General features: G+C 32.2%; 3 protein-coding genes across 4 annotated transcripts; 1 reads left to right on the top strand and 2 right to left on the bottom strand.

The window, feature by feature from the left end:
- Positions 1-5836: 5836 nt before the first annotated feature.
- Positions 5837-8326, bottom strand: LOC114938701 (NF-kappa-B-repressing factor). Its single transcript, XM_029312745.2, has 7 exons — positions 7967-8326; positions 7684-7817; positions 7116-7491; positions 6859-6988; positions 6518-6705; positions 6188-6361; positions 5837-6105 (listed from the first exon to the last, which is right to left on the bottom strand). The coding sequence occupies exons 1-7, from the start codon at positions 8134-8136 to the stop codon at positions 5916-5918; spliced, it is 1362 nt and encodes a 453-aa protein (XP_029168578.2). The 5' UTR covers positions 8137-8326; the 3' UTR covers positions 5837-5915.
- A 219-nt stretch (positions 8327-8545) lies between these two features.
- Cog2 (conserved oligomeric Golgi complex subunit 2) lies at positions 8546-11972 on the top strand. Its single transcript, XM_029312744.1, has 11 exons — positions 8546-8787; positions 8878-9105; positions 9246-9512; positions 9592-9893; positions 9987-10104; positions 10226-10548; positions 10619-10685; positions 10815-10995; positions 11071-11350; positions 11472-11652; positions 11737-11972. The coding sequence occupies exons 1-11, from the start codon at positions 8716-8718 to the stop codon at positions 11818-11820; spliced, it is 2103 nt and encodes a 700-aa protein (XP_029168577.1). The 5' UTR covers positions 8546-8715; the 3' UTR covers positions 11821-11972.
- A 310-nt stretch (positions 11973-12282) lies between these two features.
- Positions 12283-15140, bottom strand: fsd (transmembrane protein fates-shifted). 2 transcript variants are annotated; one of them, XM_029312683.1, is made up of 8 exons: positions 14913-15140; positions 14118-14198; positions 13848-13946; positions 13695-13766; positions 13407-13545; positions 13060-13261; positions 12738-12902; positions 12283-12633 (listed from the first exon to the last, which is right to left on the bottom strand). In XM_029312683.1, the coding sequence occupies exons 3-8, from the start codon at positions 13930-13932 to the stop codon at positions 12373-12375; spliced, it is 924 nt and encodes a 307-aa protein (XP_029168516.1). In that variant the 5' UTR covers positions 13933-13946; positions 14118-14198; positions 14913-15140; the 3' UTR covers positions 12283-12372. The 2 variants fall into 2 exon arrangements, with proteins under 2 accessions (XP_029168516.1, XP_029168515.1); XM_029312682.1 differs by having other exon boundaries at positions 14730-15140.
- Positions 15141-15154: the final 14 nt, after the last annotated feature.

Genomic DNA, 15154 nt, shown 5'->3' on the forward strand with positions numbered 1-15154 from the left:
TATACGCGCGAAGCAAAGTTATGTTAAGTTTGATAATAAAATCTTAAAAATTGCAACGCATGTATAAAATTATTATTGCAATGCATGCATAGAAATATATTTATATTAATTATACGATTCATGAAAATTCAAATTATATAAATTTTTAAGGTCTTTCTTATTTGGGGATTTATATATAAATTTTTAACAGAAAACAAAAAAATAAAATTTTCTATAAGAATCTTTCCATCAAAATATCTGCGCTTCCATTAAATTCACGCGTATCTGTACGCGTCCCCTACGCTGCACGGCTCGCGCGACATCCAACTTCACAGTCGATAATGAATTGGTGAAAGCAATTCTCTCTTTCTATTCTTTCCATCAGATTAATACATCCCATACATCTGTCACGCAGCGCGGCTCGTGCGGGACCGATGGTCACATGACCAGTGGGCACGTGACCAGTGGCCACGTGACCTCGGTTTCGCGGTACCTCGAACCTCGAACGAGAATCGAAATTCGAAATCAGTCCCGCGCGAGCCGCGTAGCGTGACAAGTGTATGGGGTATAGTCTCGCGCGAGTCTAATGAAAGCGTAGATATTTGATCACAATAAAAGATTCTTGTAGAAAATTTTATTTCTTTATTCGTATTTTCTGTTAAAGATTTAAATATTGAATTTTTATGCGTTGCATAATTAAATAATATAATTTTTATCCATTAATTGCAATAATAATTTTTGCATGCATGTGTCGCAATTTTTGTTTTTATTATCAAAGAATAATATAACTTTGCTTTGCGTGCGTAATTATATTCGGTTAGATTAAACGAAATGATATATATATTCTATTGTACATTTTAGTATTTATAAGCAGATATAATATATTTTATATTTTATAATGGAAATGTTTATAAATTGGTGATACCACATGTGTCTCTTAATTAGTAAATATTTATTATTATAAACAGAAAAATATTTTAGTAATTAGACAAAGCATTAATTTATATTAGCAAGATTAATAAAATTATTAAAATCGATATATTTGCAAATTCAGAGATTGACTTGTACTACTTGTTCTACGTTACTGGATTTAAACTACTGACAAAACTGATAGAAATTAATTTATATTACTTGGAATTGATTCTGCGTATTATTGACTTATACTATCATAAAGTATCTCCAAAATCATTGACTCGTTCTACTTACTTAAATTAATAAAACGATTAATAATTTATATTACTACAAATATTGCAAATAGAAAAATCTTTTAGTAATAAGATAAATTATTAATTTATATTAGCAAGATAAAATTATTAGTAAGATAAAATTTTCCTTTCCATATACGAAAATAATTTTCTTTTAAAATTTACCCTGGACATCATGGCAATCGTAATACAATATTGAAAGAATTTTAAGAATAAGTATTTATCTGATTAATATTTTGAGAAAAGAAAATTTTGAGTGAGAATACTTACAGGGTTTGTCCGGAAAGTAATGCGTCGCATTTTTTTAAAAAAGAATTTATTGATCGCATAGGTAAAACAACTTAAAATTGTTCGAAGTATGACCCTTCTGCGTCAATACATTTTTGCCAACGCGATTTCCATGCGTCATAAGATTTCTGGAACTCCTTGACTGGGATGCTGTTCAGGGAGGTCGTCGAAGTAGCTTGTACGTTGTCAACCGACTCGAGCTGTTGTCCTTTGAGCTCCCTTTTCAGCCGAGGAAATAAAAAAAAGTCCGCCGGGGCCAAGTCGGGACTGTAGGGCGGCTGCGGCACCGTTGCCACACCGATCCGGGTCAGGTAGGCCGTAATAACAAAGGCGGTGTGAGCCGGCGCGTTGTCGTGATGGAGTTTCCATGAAGCGCGGATCTCCTTTCGGACGCGGGCGATCCTGTGATTCAGTCTCTGAAGCACTTCCTTGTAAAATTGAGCGTTGACAGTCTGGCCGGGGGGTACGAATTCATGGTGCACTATCCCCTTTGCATCAAAAAAAATAATGAGCATTGACTTCACCGCACTCTGCCTCTTTGACTCCGGATCGTACTGAAAGACCCATGACTCATCCCCAGTGATAACGTTGTTCAGGAAATTGGGATTATCTGCACAGAGTTGCTTGAGTTCTTCACAAACTTCCACTCGGTGTTGCTTTTGCGCATCGGTCAACACTCTGGGCACAAGTTTTGCGCAAATCTTCCGCATGGCCAAGTCTTCCGATACAATCTCGTGAACAATCGTTTTCGGCAAGTTCAATAATTCCGACATTAAGCGAACATTCATTCGACGGTCTGAATTCAATAATTGGCGCACACGAGTCACATTGTCGTCCGTTCGCGATGTTGACGGGCGTCCTGCGCGGGCCTCGTCGGCGACCTCCTTCCGACCTTCTCTAAACATCTTGTGCCATCTGTTTGACTGCGATTTGGAAAGGCAATCGTCCCCGAAAACTTTCTTGAGCATTTCAAAAGTTTCCAGCGGCGTCTTGTCCAGCTTCACGCAAAACTTTATCGCATAGCGTTGCTCTATCGTTCTCTCCATCACAAGTTCGACGCGACCACTAAGCAGAGGTTCACAGAATAAGCCGTCCTAACCCTCCAAGCGCATGGAAACAATTGAGCGACCTACCGTTGGAAAGCTAAGGGTACCCCCCTTCCTCCCCAACCGGTCCCATCGCTCTGCGATGTATAGTCGCGTCACAAAAAAATGCGACGCATTACTTTCCGGACAAACCCTGTAGATGTGCAATTCATGTTTGTTTAAAAAAAATTTCTATCGGAAAAAAGTGTTAATTATTATTATTATTCCTTACTAAATTCTAGGAATTATGATATTTTATATCGTTCTTGCTCTCTTTTTTTAATATATATATATGTGTAACAATGCAATAAAATAATAAAAAATTGAAGTTGAAAAACTAAGAAAGAATAAGAAACAAAAAAATTTTAATAATGTCCCTCCCTGGAAAAAACCCTGTGAACACCCATGATTAAAATATATATATATTTACGGTGCTTTTCGTTCCGCGATGCCAAAATTATATTGAGGGTGAATAATGAGGGGAGACAGCTGGTTCTCTGTGCGCGGAAGAAACAGCTCTTTCTCTTCTATTGATCGCGAGAAACCCCATACATTTCCTTGCATGTGTCGACGATCATTGCCAATAGGGATTATATATATATATATATATATATATATATATATATATATATATAATATAATCCCTATTGGCAATGATCGTCGACACATGCAAGGAAATGTATGGGGTTTCTCGCGATCAATAGAAGAGAAAGAGCTGTTTCTTCCGCGCACAGAGAACCAGCTGTCTCCCCTCATTATTCACCCTCAATATAATTTAAAAATATATATATATGTAGATGTATTTTCAACGGAAATTCCCAGGCTTCGCCGACCGAAATTATAACGTAGAAAAAGTCGTCAAAGCGAATGAAAATATATTATATATATACACGTTCGACGAAATTGCAATTATTCTTGCTACTCATCGCGTCATTATATTCATTCGAATCATCCTCTCTTTGCTCTCTTCTTCGGATTATATTTTAATGACGCGTTATATGTAACTGTAATTTTTTTAGTATATAAAAAGGCCAATTAATCGAGCATTATTATATGATATAAACTAAGTATTTATTCTATATAATAACTTTTAAATAAATTATATTTGATCGGAATGTTAACCCGCAACATTATTGTATAGAAACTGTTATAGCTGTAAAACAATCTTCAAACAATAATTCAAATAGAGAAATAATAGCAATAAATCGAAGACTCACGATACAAATTTTACGTAAGAAAATGCATTATAAAACATTTTAAAAAATTTATGAATACAAACCAAGAAACCAGCGAAGCTGCAAGAAAATATAAAATTCCACAAAAAACGATTTCCAATCAATAAATGCACCGGATGATCAGTCCTCAAGGGCTAACAATACATTACATGCACATATGACTAGGAAACTTTACATACTTACAAGAGAAATTGTTTTTGGATGAATTGATAAACTGGAATGTTGAAACATTGGTAGATTGTATGTCAAATTTGTGCTTTAGAAAATTTATCGACATGTGTTTACAAGTTTGCTGTAACAATAAGAAACCTAGATAAATGTTTAGAATACTGGAGATATAATCGTGCAGATAATGGATATATAAATAATTGTATAAAGAAATGTAATCAAAATTAGTCGACGTTCCTTGGTTGGGATATATTGTGGCTGTCTCACAATTTCAATTTAATTTTAATTTTGACTTGTATATTTCACTATAAATTGATATTGATTGTTGCTTTATGATGAGTTAAATATTACTAATTTTACTTGTAAGTATTACGTGCGTTTCATTTGTAAACTTTATATTAGTGTTTCGTTGATGATAATAATAATATGTTTAATAATTATTGTAGTTGCACTTGAAAAAAACCACAACCATATGGTCGAAGCGTCGTAAAATTAAATAAACGATTTTACCTGCTAGTTTGGTCGATTTATTTCCAAAATTCATAATTTAATAACTTATACATGCATGCGTAACAATGAGAAATAACGATTATTAACTCACTTATAACAAACTGGTGAAACACCGTCAGGCGGCATCGTCCTTGATGCGTCACTACCACCTCTTCGTATATTCGTTCATCATCAAATAAAGCATTCAATCTTGCACAGGCAGCTGTGGGGATTGCTTTTTCAGCAGGATCAATACAAATTCGACTTGAGTAACATCTGACGGAGAATTCGGGAATGCGCCGAGTAATTTATTGATTTCGAAAAATCTTTTGTAACATTAATTATTACCAGAAAACACATTTTCGGCAGAATTTATTGACTTTTCGATTAAATCATTCGGAAAATGATTAATAATACCTGTATTCTGTGAACCTCTGCTTAGTGGTCGCGTCGAACTTGTGATGGAGAGAACGATAGAGCAACGCTATGCGATAAAGTTTTGCGTGAAGCTGGACAAGACGCCGCTGGAAACTTTTGAAATGCTCAAGAAAGTTTTCGGGGACGATTGCCTTTCCAAATCGCAGTCAAACAGATGGCACAAGATGTTTAGAGAAGGTCGGAAGGAGGTCGCCGACGAGGCCCGCGCAGGACGCCCGTCAACATCGCGAACGGACGACAATGTGACTCGTGTGCGCCAATTATTGAATTCAGACCGTCGAATGAATGTTCGCTTAATGTCGGAATTATTAAGACTGAATCACAGGATCGCCCGCGTCCGAAAGGAGATCCGCGCTTCATGGAAACTCCATCACGACAACGCGCCGGCTCACACCGCCTTTGTTATTACGGCCTACCTGACCCGGATCGGTGTGGCAACGGTGCCGCAGCCGCCCTACAGTCCCGACTTGGCCCCGGCGGACTTTTTTTTATTTCCTCGGCTGAAAAGGGAGCTCAAAGGACAACAGCTCGAGTCGGTTGACAACGTACAAGCTACTTCGACGGCCTCCCTGAACAGCATCCCAGTCAAGGAGTTCCAGAAATCTTATGACGCATGGAAATCGCGTTGGCAAAAATGTATTGACGCAGAAGGGTCATACTTCGAACAATTTTAAGTTGTTTTACCTATGCGATCAATAAATTCTTTTTTAAAAAAATGCGACGCATTACTTTCCGGACAAACCCTGTAAGCCGTCCTAACCCTCCAAGCGCATGGAAACAATTGAGCGACCTACCGTTGGAAAGCTAAGGGTACCCCCCTTCCTCCCCAACCGGTCCCATCGCTCTGCGATGTATAGTCGCGTCACAAAAAAATGCGACGCATTACTTTCCGGACAAACCCTGTATAAGTATATACATTCAATTATGTCATGCAATTATATATGAAGACTTCTGAGAAAATTATTTATTTATCCAAGTGTGTTGCTATATATACATCAATGTTGTCACAGAAGATATCATGTTCACGCTCAACTATCCGTCGAAGTGGACGAAAATTTTTTATCCGTTGGTTCTACCAGTTCGTACTTCTCAGTGACCCCACCGAGGCTCTTCAATTCTCTAATCAAAGTTTGTACGTCGATTTTACGCGAGACTATCAATTTCCGTTGATCCGTGGCACCGTAGCTGCGTGATTTAAGGCCCATTCTTCGTGCAATTCTGCAGTAAATTAAAACATTTTTATCAAACTTGAGTGAAATTTTTCACGCAACTTTCACACAACTTAAACGATGATACATACTGATGGATCACCGATCTTTCCTCGTTCGTAAAATCTAAGAACACAATATCGTTTTGCATATTGGTCTGTAGAAAATCTTTAAACAACTTCTGACATTTTGTTTTTATGTCGTCGTCCGCCTCACAAGAATGGGATTTCAGACCAAGACCTTTTCGACTTATCTGTGGCTTAATCCTGAAAATAAAATATATTGCAAATATGTAAAAATAAAAGAAAGAATGACTCGATAAAGTGTAGTGTCTTTATAGAAATTGAAGGTTCAATCACGCTGTATTATATGCTAGATCCCGATTTTTTTTATTATTTATTATTTCAGATTTATATACTAACGTCGCAGACATGGGTTCCACAACACCTTGCTCCGATTTTCCGAGGCCACCGCCAGTCCAACCCATCCTTCTCATCAACTCCTCTCCGATACTGGATACTTTACACTTATTGTCAGATGTATTTTCTTGTGGCTTCATTTCCTTTGTCGTTACGGTTACATTCGATTTCGAGTCCAAGTTTTGTTTAACCTGAATTATAAAATAAATAACATTTTTTTAAATATATATTATTTCATTATCTGCAATAATTTAGTTATTAATAATAGAATAACATGTAAACGAGACAAATATATATATAAAATATACATTCTTAATCTTTATTCCAGTAAAGTCTTTTTTTACCTTTACAGTATAACAATACTTTCGTAATTCATCTAATGCAGCAGCGGCTGCTTCATTTTTGACAGTTTTTTTATTAGAATGAGTGCAACATGCAATTTTTTTTTTTTGATTAATATAAACGGAGCATTCCCTGAAATAGAGATATATTGAGAAGTATCTTTTGACAATATATTTGCGACAACATAAGCTTACAAATTTTACTTGCCACATCTTACCAATGGCTTTTATTCTGTGTATTACAAAAACAAGTAACTCACCAGATTCCGTCGCTTAGAGAATACTGCCATTCAAGATTAATACCAGATATATTAGCTGAATTTCCCAATATACTTTGAGGTATGTCATCTGATTTTTCCCACAGAACAATATCTTCATATGGATTATTTCTAAGTGTGATATTTTTCATTGATTTCAATCTTTTAGAAGGCGACTCTTCAGTATTAGACTTTTCACAAGATTTATATTTACAATTGGTTATATTAAATTTTTCTGAGCTTTTTGTCTCAGAAAACGATCTCTTTTTGGTGTTATGTTTTTTATTAAATTGATCTACATAATTAGTTGTGTTTGATACACAATCAGGTGTATTTGATACATTTTCTTCTGTGACAATAGATGTACGAGCAACACATCCTACATAGAAACAATATTTTAAGATTATTATACAAATTATAAATCATTAATTTCTAACATGCATTATACGTGCATACTTGAGAAGTAAATAAAGTTTCCTTATAAGACACATGAAATTTATTGTACATAATATTACATACAGATATTAGAGAACAAAAACGAAATGCTATAACTCACAATTCTTCTTTATACCTTTAACCTTAGAACTAGCTGCTTCCGAAGCTTCTACAAATGTTCTTTGTAACTTTTTCTTTTGCTTTTCTCTATATTTTGCTGCAATTTCTTCCGACAATTCCTTTACTAAATCCATCGTTTCCTCTGGATATCTGTAAATTTACACAGACTTATATATATATCTATAAAATTTAGATTTCTCAAACTTATATTGCATAAAATATTCTCTTCCAAAGAGACATATCTGCACAATTTATTAGACATTGTGTCAGAATTAATTAGACAGTATCAGAATCCATACCTGCATCCTAAGAGTTCAACGTTGACGAAGACCTGAGCTAAACAAACCAGGGCATCTTCCGAGAATTTGTCCTTGTGAGCTAGCATAAAGTTACGCCTCAGGTCCCAGTGTTCATCAGATTCGTATTCCACCTTGTGTTGCTCCACGTCCCAATCCTCGTTTATGCTCATTTTTTCCTTATCTCGAGTTTTTCCCCTTCGAATTATTCTCTTCAAAAGACGAAATTTCTTCAGAGTCTTCGGTGCGGTAGATTTATTCGAAATATAATAATAATAAATTCTGCAAGGATTCTAGATTCTATCTCCTAAAAACAAACCCCTACTCTAGGTTAAGAACCAAAACGTATTTGTTTAGCCCATAGATCGATAGTCGATAATCGATGGGTCGAAAAACGATTGTTCGATAGGTCGAAAATCGATGGGTCGAAAAACGATTGTTTGATAGGTCGAAAATCGATGGGTCGAAAAACAATTGTTCGATAGGTCGAAAATTGATGGGTCGAAAAACAATTGTTCAATAGGTCGAAAATCGATTAATCGATATTTGATTTTCGATAACTAAGCTATAGAACTGTGTTCTTCTATATACTCGTCTATTTTCTTTGGTCACTGTCACCTGTCACGTCGTCAATATAAGGATTATAAAGATCATAAGGATTATAGATCGACAATTATAGAGCTTTGAATATCGAGGAACGATCGAAAAAAAATTATAATTTAGTTGCGAATGTAAGATATAAATATATAATTATGTCTAACAATAATGTCACGTTGCCGAAAGCACCGAAAGAGCTGTGTTTCTCCGAGCTTGATTTCATACAGGTTTGACACAAATTTTTATATCGAAAAAAATAGATATAATAATAATATAATATATATTATTTTTTATTATTTTACCTACTCTGTTTATAGGAAAATTTCGATGTCGATAATTTTCTACAAGATCATAGAAAAAATAGCAAACTGGAGGCAATGCGTGATGATCTTGGCATGTATCTAAAATTGTTGAGGTCTGCTATGATTGATTTGATTAATAGGGATTACACGGATTTTGTGAATCTATCTAGTAATTTGATCGGGCTCGATAAAGCTATCAATGATTTGCAAGCACCACTTGGACAGTTAAGGGAAGAAGTTATGGTAAAGTACATTTAAGAGATATACAAGATTATTTAAAGATTTAACAAGATATATTCTACAGTCTGAATAATTATAGAAGTTTTATTTTATAAAATTTCATTATGAAATTACAATATGTAATCTTTTTTTGTTATTGACAGCAAGTACGACAAGTTTTGGATGATGAAATTGCAGCCATTTCAACCAATTTAAATGATAATCTGAAAATAAGAGAGCGCAAACAAAGTTTGCATAGTTTACAACATGTATACAAATCACTTAAAAAGCTTTCTTCTATATTGTCTATGGAAACATTCATGGAAATTCCTTCAAAAATTGACATTTTGGAACAAGCTGCGATCGAACTGAATCAACTAAAATTTCATATATCCAGATGTAAATCGGATATTTCAATTAATCAAGAGAAAGTATGTATTTTTGATATAAAAAAAATTGCACTTAAGAATCAATTAAATCAATCACTCTAAAATGTTTATTTTACAACAGAAAAGTACAGAATTGGAAAACTTGTACCTAAATTGCCTGAATGAGTTATTCTTAATGTGTATACATGAGAAGAATTCAAATTTGACAATCCGTTGCCTCAGAATTTACCTTACCCTTGATAAAATAACAAATGCTGAAGAATTAGTAAGGCATGAAGTTATCAGACCATTGGTTTACAATGTGGTTAATGAGGAGAATCTTCAAACTGATCCACTTGGTTTGCAAAGTATCTACCACAGACTATTGAATATTCTAAATGTGGAACTAAAACAACTATTAGATATCACATTATATCCTGAGAGGTATTTATTATGTTTATATAGTTGAATACATTATTATATATATTTTTTTATAAATATACAATTAATTAATATTGTTAATATACATTGTTACAGAATTTCTGTGAAAGGGTTTAATTTTCTAGTAAACAGTTTTTGGACTGAAGTTGAAGAAAAAATTGAACAGTATATAAAATCTATCTTTGCTCCAGGAGATCCAGTGTTATTTCATAAAGTAAGTAAAACACGAAAACGTGGAAGTATGTAAAATACATTTAAAATATAAAAAGATATGTTTAAAAAATTCTAAATATAATTGAAAAAAAAGACATTTAAAGTTTTTGCAAAAATTTTAGAGGTATACAGCTACATTGGAATTTTTAACAAAATTGGAAGCGGAATGCGTTATGCCTGAAATTTTAATGGCAATGAGAGATCATCCACAATATAAAGGTTTTCTTAAGAAATGGAATTTGCCAGTATACTTCCAAATCCGATTTCAAGAGATAGCTGGTGATGTGGAAACAGTATTAGCTGAGCCAGTGTCACCAGACTCGATCAAAGGTAGTTTGATCTCATTGACACAAAAAGATTTCTCGCTTCATGCGACTAATGTGATTTGGGATAATCTGCTAAGGATATGGGCAGAAAATATTTATTTGTATCAATTATTTCACAAGTGAGTATCCATTTTGTTACTTTATAATAATTATTTGTTATTTAAAATTCTAATGCATTATTATTGCTAGATTTTGGAAACTTAGTCTTCAAATATGCTCAAGGTATCAAACTTGGTGTCAAAGTGCAATGAAACAAGTATGTGTTTCTTATATCTTATTAATTTTTTACATTTCATGATTTTCATATTGCAAATTAGGAACTAAATAAATTATAACTCTAGATAATTATATATAGAAAAAGTAATCAATTTTATATTATTTAAAGGTATGGCCAATAATAAATGAAACAAACAATTCAACCGACTCGGAGTATTCAACGAGATTGAACTTTCTAGTATATCTGTACATTGATGTAGATAAATTGATAAATGTGTTGCCATCTTTTCTACAAATGGTACAATCAAAAATTAAAACTGAGAATGGTACTATACCAATGTTATTAGAAGGTAATTGCATAACATATATGAAAAAAATATTATATTGTCATAAAATATGATAGCATTGATTCATATGTATTGCAGATTCTCTTAGTGAAACGTCTAAAAATCTAGCAAATTTATTACCTTTAATTACAAAAGAAATCGTGAACGAGCTTTCAGAACAATGTGTAACATATTTGAAACAAGTTAGCGACATTCCTAGATTGTTTAGAAGAACAAAGCGAGACGTGCCAACTAAACCTTGTCCTTATGTAAAGAGTGCAATAGTTCCTCTTGCTAATTTTTATTCAGATTATAATAAAATTATTTCTAAAACTGTTATTCTCTGGTTAGAATTAACTTTGTCTTCACTAACAGAAAGGTAAATAATAATAAATCTATTCCTTTTAATACAACATTGTAGAGAAAAAAATTTGAAAGTACATGAAAGCTGTTTAAATTTAGATAAGTATATACAATAAGAATATTGAATTTTATTTCAGCTATTTATCATTCGTTACTGATGTGTTGACATCCGTACAAAAAACTGAGGAAAGTTTAAGAAGATTGAAAAAAATTCGCGACAAATCTACTGGAATCCTGCCTTCAGAATCGCAAGGTACTAGCGACGACGAAAAGATACGTATTCAACTTAAAGTGGATGTGGACGGTTACGCAAACATGGTAAAGAAATTATAAATATATATCTACTACTCTGTTTAAAATAAATTCCATGTATGTATAGATCTGATCATTTAAATCTTTTAGATCAAGGATCTTAATATCTCGTCTACCAACATACATCATTTGCAAGAATTGGTAGATGCTGTAGAAGCAGCTGTTAAGAAATGAAATTTTTATAGCAATAATTTTTAGTTATATTAAGATGTGCTGTTTAGCAATGATTTAAACATGTCATTATTTCGTCAATTATATCATTATAAGTCATGAATCAGAGTTCGAAAGTTTTAAAAGTAAAATATATCTCAACTGTTACAATAAGATTAATATATATAAATATATATATATATATATATATATATATATATATATATAATAAAAAAAATATATATGTATGTATGTATATATAATTGAATATTTATTATTAGAAATTATTTATACAAATTTTAAATATATTCCAAATTTTATTTTGTTATGCAGATATTTTTTCTATTCTAACAACATATATGAAATACTACTTCATATAATTCTTGCATTGTTTCCATTTATATATTTTTTTGTATCGTTATAATAATAAAATATTTATATTAATAAGAATTGGAGGAAAGAGAAGGTATCAATTTTTTTAAACAGTTTTGTCATGCTCAGATATATTTCTTATCAAATTTAAAGGTTTCTCTATTTCTCATACACAAAATATAAGAGCAATCTGTACAATAAACTCTAGTCCCAAGAATCATTTGCCAATAATTCGATTGTATAACTCACGTCCTGATGAGGATAGGCGGAATCCCACCAATCTAAGATACGGTACTCGGTAACATTACGAAGTATTACTTGATTGGTTAATGTACTAGGAACATCCGACGTTCCGAATCCAAGTTGAAGTCTGTGTTCTCTAAAGCCAGGCATTAAGTTTACAGATACTGTTTGCAAAACTAATCCAATTACCGGCGGTAACATACTATATTTTAAGCAAGTTACCTGTAAACCAATATATTAAAAATTATTATATTATTATGAATAAGAAATATTTTGCACTCTTTAAATATTTATGGTACAAATATGAATTTTATGATGCCACGCACCCTAAGCACTTTGCAGCCTTCTTCAGGATTAACAGCCACATCTTCCAACATCTCAAGAAATTCGGTTTTCTTAGTATCACATTGTTTATTTTGTTTTAACAAATTAGTACGTGTTTTGGAGATATCTTTCAGTTTAAAATAGAAATACCATCGTACTTTCCCTTCCTGAAATATATCACATGTTTAAATGTTATCATGCAGTATGGAAAAACTAAATTTAATAGTTACAAAATTACTAGATTTATATTTAAAATGAATTAAAAGTACAAAAAAATAATACACGTTTAATTAGAATTGAAATGCGAACAAAGAAGTAGCTTACTTTATGCCACATAAGAGTGCATTTTCTTTTTACAAGAGAATGTGGTTCCTCTTGTCGTAAGTAAGATATATCATCTGTGTCCAATTGTAATAATGTGAAATAACTGTAATGTAATGCCCTGATAACACAAGCTCTTAATCCATGTAATCTCATACATTGTGGCTGTAGATGCTCAGGTAAATTTGGTACAAATTTATAATATCTAAAATAGCAAACTAATCATACATTGTTACACAATATATACAATATACACAATATACAGCTACATTATATTGTGCATATTAATAAAAATAATTAAATATGAAGTATTAAATGTGCATTAATGCACCAAATGACAACAAACTTACGATTTATATAAATGAAACCAAAATTTTGCAGTAGTGGTTACATAGCGTGAGCTTTTGCAAATCCTTGCAAATTTTCCTACTGCTTCAGGTCGTATATATTCCGAGATAATAAACCATATGTCCAATGGATAATCAATCCCTATTCAATAAATAACATTTTTGTTACACAAATATATTAATTACATTGAAAAAATATTACATCTTATTTTGTATATTGCAAGAAATATTCTATACATATTCTCTCATATCCTAAAAATTGTTTCTGTAGTATTAGACATATTTCATTACCTTCTTCTTCATCATTATCTTCCTGACATTTCAACCTTCTCCTATTCCTCCTTGTATTAGTACCAGACATGCCTAGAAAAAAATTAATATTATTTATATTGAATTAATAAATTATTTGTGCGAATATCATTTCCTATAACTCAGCATATTTACCTCTGTTATTGCTTTCTATTACATCATTTTGCAATGAATTTTCTTCATCTATTTTATCCCACGCAGATTTTTCTTCTTGTATCATTACTTCTTGCTTTACTAGAATAAAATTTAGATAATAAAATAAACATTGCATGTTTATATCATTAAAGAAGCAAGAAAGAATATAAAACATGATAACTAATTTCAAACAATTGCAACCTTTATATGTATACCTTCTCAACAATAGTTTACAAATGTGAAATAAAACAAGTTAATAGTTTTTCTAACCTTCATTGGAGACATTTGTAATTGATTTCTTGAACCTTGCACGGATTCGTAAAGTATTAGCAAAGTCATCAATGGTCACATCTACAATATCAAATATTATAATAATTATTATTTATACAGTAAACTATGTCAAACTTAATTTTTTAATCCATAATAGCCCTTGTTTCAAATAAAGTGTATTTTTAAAATTAGATACAAACAATTTTTTGTACATTTTCAGATTTCTGACAAAACAATGTAATTTTAAAAAATTATTTTCATAAACTATTATCAAATATTTCAAATTTTTATCAAATTTTTATGCTCATCCAATTACTCAATATCCAATTTCATAATTACATGTAAATATATATTTCTTATATATATATATAAATATATAATTTAATAATTTAATATATATTTAATAAATTTTAATATATTTAATAATTTGTTTAATAAATATATATTTAATTTTCTAATTTTTTAATTAAATATAAATGCATGTATATTTGCATAAAGCCATATAAAATAGAATATGTTTGTTAAATTAAAATTTGTGCAACGATATATAAATTTGCTATTAAATGCGTATGTATTATGTATATACATATGTGACAAGAGAGCGCACTTAACCTCCTACAAGGGCGTCGGATTTCTTTCCCGTTGACTTTTTGCTCGCTTTCTTCCGCAGAGTGGACATCGCGCGTAAGATTTGGATATTACAAACATACAGCGATCAAACAAGTGCTAAGTAATTAAATCAGGTACGCATAGCGAGAAAATGAAAAATTTACGATAATATATACAGGTATGTACACCGATAACGCTGCCGTGCATCCTAGGCTCCCATGCTTATGACGAGAACACAGATCTCGCACGCGCATCGCGAAAAAATAACTCCTCGCGCGTTCCTTTCCGCGATTCTCATAACCGCCGTCAACGAACGCCATCAGAAAGTGCAAGTATCGCGACGAGACATCATCGTATCGTCACACTGTCAGGCCAAATAAATCATGGCGACATGTCGCTAATCGCCTGATAACGAGTTTGTGTGGGAG

This window comes from Nylanderia fulva, unplaced genomic scaffold (genome assembly GCF_048542155.1).
Source record: "Nylanderia fulva isolate GAGA-0341 unplaced genomic scaffold, ASM4854215v1 Scaffold48, whole genome shotgun sequence".
Classification (NCBI taxonomy): Eukaryota; Metazoa; Arthropoda; class Insecta; order Hymenoptera; family Formicidae; genus Nylanderia; species Nylanderia fulva.

Coding starts and splice junctions, on each gene's coding strand:
- fsd (XM_029312682.1), bottom strand. CDS start 14,796: ATGTCCACTCTGCGGAAGAAAGCGAGCAAAAAGTCAACGGGAAAGAAA. Junction 13,767..13,847: donor AATAGAAAGCAATAACAGAG/GTAAATATGCTG, acceptor ATTTTTTTCTAG/GCATGTCTGGTACTAATACA. Junction 12,634..12,737: donor AAGGCTGCAAAGTGCTTAGG/GTGCGTGGCATC, acceptor ATTGGTTTACAG/GTAACTTGCTTAAAATATAG.
- Cog2 (XM_029312744.1), top strand. CDS start 8,716: ATGTCTAACAATAATGTCACGTTGCCGAAAGCACCGAAAGAGCTGTGT. Junction 8,788..8,877: donor CCGAGCTTGATTTCATACAG/GTTTGACACAAA, acceptor CTCTGTTTATAG/GAAAATTTCGATGTCGATAA. Junction 11,653..11,736: donor TGGACGGTTACGCAAACATG/GTAAAGAAATTA, acceptor TAAATCTTTTAG/ATCAAGGATCTTAATATCTC.
- LOC114938701 (XM_029312745.2), bottom strand. CDS start 8,136: ATGAGCATAAACGAGGATTGGGACGTGGAGCAACACAAGGTGGAATAC. Junction 7,492..7,683: donor AGCTAGTTCTAAGGTTAAAG/GTATAAAGAAGA, acceptor GTTTCTATGTAG/GATGTGTTGCTCGTACATCT. Junction 6,989..7,115: donor TCTCTAAGCGACGGAATCTG/GTGAGTTACTTG, acceptor TCTCTATTTCAG/GGAATGCTCCGTTTATATTA.